The 7075-nt window shown below is 44.6% G+C and overlaps 1 protein-coding gene across 1 annotated transcript in view; it reads right to left on the reverse strand.

Moving 5' to 3' along the window:
• HYDIN (HYDIN, axonemal central pair apparatus protein) overlaps positions 1 to 7075 on the reverse strand; it is an 84651-nt gene that overhangs the window by 38541 nt on the left and 39035 nt on the right. The window contains exons 22-26 of the mRNA XM_005862644.2: positions 6571 to 6722; positions 6269 to 6458; positions 3563 to 3665; positions 3072 to 3350; positions 1258 to 1400 (exon numbers count right to left, since the gene is read on the reverse strand). Of these exons, the coding sequence (XP_005862706.2) occupies positions 1258 to 1400; positions 3072 to 3350; positions 3563 to 3665; positions 6269 to 6458; positions 6571 to 6722 (867 nt within the window). The remainder of the gene's footprint in view (positions 1 to 1257; positions 1401 to 3071; positions 3351 to 3562; positions 3666 to 6268; positions 6459 to 6570; positions 6723 to 7075) is intronic.

A 7075-nucleotide genomic window follows, 5' to 3' on the forward strand; every position in this document is an offset into this window, starting at 1 on the left:
AAATATTGATAGATATAACCTACATAAACAAAAGCTCTTTGGGGGGTATCCTCAATAATGTTTAGGAGTGTAAAGGAATCCTGAGACCAAAAAGGCTTAGATTTGCTGAAGTATATAGCAAATACATGAGAAATCCAATTTGGACTGTAGAAAAAATCATTTATGATTTCACATACATAAACACGCACATACAAAACTCACATATATACCAAAGCTCATATATAAACAAAACTCACATATATAAAACAACATATAGATGAAATATATATATATCTATATATATGCATATATATATGCTAGTCCTTTCATGTTTCTGAAATTGCCTCTTCTGGAAAATGAAAGGAGAAGGAAGCTTTGTACTTACCATGCTTCCCAGGGCCACAAATATGTGTGTGCATACACAGGAGCGTGAGTGTGAGTGTGTGTGTGGAAGGGTGTGGAGGGGTGAGTGTGTGTGTGGACTATAAGAAGCTTATCTCTGTCTACTTTCACTAATGATTCACATCTCTCCAGGAAGCAAACCTTACTCCTGTTAGCAGTCCAAGCTTTAAAGGGGGGGCCCCAACCCCCTCGCTCTATGCCCTGAGAATTCTGTGTTTGAAGACTTGGTGGCTGGAACAGAGCGGGAGGCAGTGGGTATGTCTGTGTGTATCAGTGTCCTGGTACACACAACATACCCACTGCCTCCTGCGCTGTTCCTCAGACGTCAATTATCAATGAAAAGCGCCTGCGGGCCAGAGGCTAGGATCTGCTACCATGTTGTCCGAGGCCTTGGTCAATGGTGAGATTTGGTCAGCAATTCACAAAATGTGCGCTGTGAGATGCTAAAAGGAGGGGTTAGAAAATTGCAGGTAAAACACACTTAGCTAGGTGTTAGAATGCTGAAGGGCACTGGGGGTCTTTAAGAGAAAGATGTAACTTGAAACATTTTCTAAATCTCAGTTGTCCACAGAAACCATCACCCCCATTTTATCTTTTAGCGAACCACTAATGCTTAAAGAACACACACCTAGGGGGACACAGGTGTACACTCTGGGATAGGAAGACTGGGACCTTTTCCATCCACACAGGCTTCCATGGAATTTCTCAACATCAGCCTAGCAACAGTCTTGGCAGATCTCATTCTCTGCTCTTAGATCAGAGGGTGTGTGTGTGTGTGTGTGTGTGTGTGTGTGTATCCACAGGAATGGACTAACAATCAAATAGGTTTGGCTTAGGCCTAAAGGAGTCCAGAAACAGTAAGTAGCTTTCACTTACCTGTGGGGCAAAGGTAATTGTAGCTAACGAGGGCCATTCAAACCGAATCACATTCACTTGGCTGTGGTTAGTGACTGTGAAGCTCACGCTATAGCTGCTTCCAAGGTGGCAGTCCCCAAACTGAATGTGGTCCACCAGAGCAGCTAGGGAACAGAGCAGAAGGCACGTGGGTCCCCCGGCCTCCTCCCAGGGCTCTGACCCAGCCGAGGCAGCACCAGAAAGACAATGTGTCTCCTCCTCATGTAACCCCTCCCTCCTTGGATTGTTCTATTGGAAAAACTGGAGTCCTGAGCAGTAAGCTTTCCTTCCTTGGGGAATCTACTTATCCATCCATCCATCCATCCATCCATCCATCCATCCATCCATCCATCCATCCATCTTTCCATCCACCCACCTTGGCCCTTACCTCCAAGAGAAAACACAGTCCCCAACTCCATTTATTTGCTGAAACATTACTACTAAGGGTTAGGGTTGCCAGATAAAATACAGGAGTCCCATTACATTTGAATTACAGATAGACTATGAATAATTTTTAGTATAAACATGCCCGGTGCAATATTTTGGGATATACTTAAACCAAAAAATAATTCATAATTTATCTCAAAATCACATTTTTTAGAAAAATGTATTTGTATTGACTTCAGAGAAAAAAGGAGAGGGAGAGGGAGAGACAGAAACATCAATGATGAGAGAATCATTGATTGGCTGCCTCCTACACGCCCCCCAAACCGTGACCTCCTGGTTCATAGGTTGACGCTCAACCACTGAGCCACTCCGGCCAGGCCTGAAGTTCACATTTAATGGGGACTTCTATAGCCTGATTTTTTAAATCTGGCAAGCCTCTCAGAAGTATAAAATTTGATTTCTGAACTAGGGCTCACTGCTGGCTCCTGCTTGACTTCTGAGAGGAGAGAAGCCGCCCTGGAGCCACCAACAGGGGTGAGGAGTGCTGATTTTTACCCATGTCATATAGACTGCGCAATGCTCTATTCCAGGACTATAATGAAGCTCCTAGAAAAGCTATGGGACAGTGTTGGTATAATTCACTTCATAGCAATTAGGCACACAGTTAGGGTGCTTAGCAAATGCTTTCTAAGGGTAACTAGGAAGTGAATTTTCTCCTACCCCAAAAGAGTGCAGCCAACCAGATGAAGCTGCAGCACTTGACAGACTGCAGAGCAGAATGTCTTAAGCTTTCGTATACTCTCACATCACCTAGAGGCCCTGCTAAAATGCAGGTTCTGATTCAGCATGTGAGTGCTGGGGTAGGGCCTGGAATTCTCATGTCTAAGAAACTCGCAGGTAATGCTGATGCTGTAGGTTCTCAGATGACAGAGAATGATGCTCTAGAGGAGGCACAAGCCTACACCTGTTAAACAAGCCCACCATCTCTCTTAGAATGTCCAGGACACGTGGTGCAGGTGAAACAGACAATGTCAACGTGAGCCAGTTAATAGATATAAACATAGGAAACTGCAGAGAGATGTGTATTCCCTTCTTCGCTAATCTGGAGTTTGAATTTTGGTTATTAGCTAAATTTGAATTTGAATTCAAACTATAAGCCCCAGAAGGGCAGAGACTCTGACTACTCATCAGAACTCCAGGGCTCAGCACAGTGCCTGGCACATGCACAGGGATGCTCCATGAATGTCCCTCGAGGGTACACATGAGTGCAAGCAGTGACGGAGCCAGGCACGAAAGGGAGTCGGTCCTAAATTCCCAGGAAGCTAGTGGATCTGTTTTTTAAATTTCACTCTCATTTAAAATGACCCAAGAGCCAACAGTTGTCAACACCTCACTGTTGCTTCTCCCACCTGCCACCAAGTTTTCCATAGATACGTCCTCGGTGACCTCGGACATGTCGAGGGCCTCCCCGCTGGTGGGAGCCACCAGCCCGTGGACGTTGTCCAAAGTGATGTCATCCTCGTAGCCTTCTCCCACCAGGCGGATGATCGTGTCCTCGTACTGATTGTTGCGCACTGACAAGTGGATGGTGCCTGTCATTCTCCCGACATTTCGGGCTTGGAAAACAACATCAAATTCGGCTGTCTCTCCGGGAAGAACCACCAGGGAGGCCGTGTGAGCTTTCTTTGCTGCAAAGAGAAGAGAGAAGAATGCTGTAGGGTCAGCTTAAAGGAAGATGCATCCATAAAGACCCCGACTCAAGGGCAAGTGTGGGAATGAGCACTGCTGAGAGTGGCCATTGGTGACAAGACATCCTGCTCTCTCTGGGTCCTGACTGGTCCCCCAATGAAACAGGGACTGGGCTCCATTGCTCTCTAGAAGCTACTCTTCCTCAACTTACCTTTTGCATGGGCTTTGTTTTCCTCTATGATGTAGATGTAGGAGGTCGTGGGCCTCCCTTTCAGGGAAAAGACTTCTAGTTGGTCCTGCAGGTCAACATGCAGCTGGAGAAGGAAAGCAGGAGTGAGTGTGACACTTACAGGCTGCTCATGGATGTTGAGGCTATGGTGAGACCCCGTGCTGTTTGGGAAGGATCCCCCCAAAAGCCATTGTGCCTAGTGCCCGATTTTTTGTTTCTTATGAAGAGGGAGAGATCATAAATATTAGACCTGGAGAGGAAAAAAAGAACATTTAGTTCAGCTCTTGTTATCCAGGTGAGGAACTGGAGGCCCAGAGAGCACAGGTACCTTCCCAGATCAGCCAGCTCAGTAGTGTCAACGTGGGTTTGCCACGGCCTCTGCTTTTGACAGAGGTGGTTGTAAAATATACTCTAGAGCAGTGGTTCTCAACCTTCTGGCCCTTTAAATACAGTTCCTCATGTTGTGACCCAACCATAAAATTACTTTCGTTGCTACTTCGTAACTGTAATGTTGCGACTGTTATGAATCGTCATGTAAATATCTGATATGCAGGATGGTCTTAGGCGACCCCTGTGAAAGGGTCGTTCGACCGCCAAAGGGGTCGCGACCCACAGGTTGAGAACCGCTGCTCTAGACTAATAAATGAAAATGGATATTTGTCATTTCATGAGGGATTGCATGCCTATGAGTTTCTAAAAACCAGTGTCTCCTAGGTACCAGTGCCTGAGTTGCTTGATAGTGTCATGTTGAGTACCCTACCAAGATGAGAGGAAAACCAAGGTGGGCATTTTCTCCAAAATGAATTGGAGAAAAATGATGTTTTCCAGCCCACTGATTTAAAAAATAAAATCAGCCTGGCTGGTGTAGCTCAGTGGTTGAGTGTCAACCTATGAACCAGGAGGTCACAGTTTGATTCCTGGTCAGGGCACATGCCCAGGTTGTGGACTCAATCCCCAACTGGGGGCATGCAGGAGGCAGCTGATCAATGATTCTCTCTCATCATTGATGTTTCTATGTCTCTCTCCCTCTCTCCTTGCCTCTCTGAAGTCAATAAAAAACATATAAAAAAAACCTGATTATGTTGATTTTAAAAATAATCTAATAGAAATTCTAGAGTTAAAAAATGATAACAAGAATTTATTTGGAGGTTTAATAGCAGATTAGTTATAACTAAAGGCAGAGTTAATAAACTGAAGACAGGTCAAAAGAAATTATGCACAAGGAAGCTCAGAGAAAAAATGAATGGACAATACAGTGAGATTGTGAGACACAGAGGATATACTAGTAGTGAATGGTCTTCTATATGTTTAATTGGCTTCCCAGAAAGAGAGATGGGACAGAATAGAATAAAAGCAACATTTGAACACACATCTAGGAATTTTCCAAAAGTTGCAGAATCGAGAAGCCCAGTGATTTTCAAGAAGGATAAATAACAAGAAATCCATACATAGACACATAATAGTGAAATAGCAGGAAGCAAATACAGAGTGACAATGTAAAACACAGTCAGAGGGGAAAGATTGCCTTAAAAGAACATTTTAGACTGACAGCTGGCATCTCAGCAGTCACAGTGGAAACCAGGATACACTGGAATGGTATCTCCCATTTGCTGAAAGAAAACAACTGCTAACGCAGAGTGTTCTATAGCCAGTAAAAGTTACATTAAAAATGAAGAAGAAATGAAGATTTTAAAATAAAAATAGAGAATTCACTACCAGCACACATGCATTAAGGAAATAGTAAAAAGTATTCTTTGGTCAGTAGGAAAAGGATTTCAGATGTAAAGGTGGAGATGCAGGAATGACAAGCAAAATAAATAAATAAATACATAAATAATAATCATCATCATGTGGGTAGACCTAAAAGAGTCTTAACTGTATAAACAACAATAACAATAATAGTAATAATGTCTTGTAGGGTTTACAATATATACAGAATCCGAAGCCCTCGACAAGCTGTCCCTTTACTCTGCCTTCTGTATTTATCTCCCACCGCTCTCCTATCTGTACACTATGCTCTCATGAAGCTGGTGTTTACTAGCTCCTGTTTGTACCTTCTGCTTTTTTGCTTGTGTGACTTTGTCTTTGCCATTTTCTTTTGCTACCTGGATGCACTCACTCGCTGCCAAGCCCACCAACTAAAACCCAGCTACCTTCAGTGCCACTCAGATGTCATTTTAGAGTGAAATTTTCCTTGATCCCCTAGATGGGATCAAGGTCATTTTCAAAAGTCCTACAGTCTTTTGCATAACCCTTGCACAATTTAGCACTTTTTTTGTAAAATAAAATTTTACAAAATATAATGGCTGAACCAGAAGTCCCTACAGATGCTACATCTCTCACCCCCAATGAGGTTTCTTTTGTTTTCCTTTATTATAAAGGCAATGTTCGTTACAGAAAAAACAAAGACGACACTAAGCATACCCATAATCCCACCCACTAAGCTTGGTGCATGTCATTGTACACGGCCTCACACGGTGATTGTTAGTGGACTATGTAATCTGCTCTCTGACACTCCTTGAGGGTAGAGACCATGTCAGATTTCCCTCTGCATTAACACAGGTTAATGGATGAGGAACATCAAAGAAGTCCTCCTTCAAGAGGGATGGCAGGGACCTCAACGTCAGAAGTCTTACATCTGAAGGCTTCTTCTCCCTTTCCACCCCGCACTTCACCCCCCAGCAGTACCTGGGCAGGGATATTGCCATTGTTCTTGAGGACGAGAGGGAGTTTCTCTGAATGGCCAAGAAGAAGCCTCTTAAAGAGGAGCAAGAGGTTTCCATACTGGTTGTGGAGAATTGGCCGCACGATGGTCACCCGAGGGAGGGTCCCCTCTCCCACGATATCAAACGTGAGGCTTCGGTTCTTGGTCTGGATGCTGCAGGGGAACAGGGAGATGGAAGCCTGTCAGCCCGGCATGGCAGGAATGACATCCCATGGGGTGTGGCCTGCAGCCCTGCTTGCAGGAGAGGTTGCTGGGGTGCTGGTACCTGGGCACGCCATCCAAGGTCGCCTCGAAGATACACTGGTACGACTGCATGGTCTGGGGGGTGAAGGTCACCGTGGCAAAGGCATGTGAACGACTGGCAATACACATCTTGTTGGGTTCCACTTCAAAGATGTCAATGATGCGGGCAGTGGCCTGGTGAGGGGGGAGGGGCAGGAACCCACACATGTGTTAGCTATGTGGCACTGACACAGGGTTTGCTGCTTATCTCTGTTGCCCCGGCTGTGAAATCTCCCCCCTCGAAGCTCTGGGGTAAACACGTTCCATTGCCTGCACAGTCATGCCCCTGAAAGGGGCAGCCTAGATACTCTGGGACCCATCTTCCAGCAATAACCACATTTCCTTTGTTTTTTTCAATGGACAGCTTGCACTTTAGGACGGGGAGAACATATCATGCTTGCAAACCCCCCGTTAGAAACTTATCTTTGTTTAGAAATCAGGCTTCCTCACCTTTTTATGTTTTTTTTTTTTTTTTTTTTTTTTTTTTT

The sequence above is a fragment of the Myotis brandtii genome, unplaced genomic scaffold (assembly GCF_000412655.1).
Source record: "Myotis brandtii unplaced genomic scaffold, ASM41265v1 scaffold165, whole genome shotgun sequence".
Taxonomy (NCBI): Eukaryota; Metazoa; Chordata; class Mammalia; order Chiroptera; family Vespertilionidae; genus Myotis; species Myotis brandtii.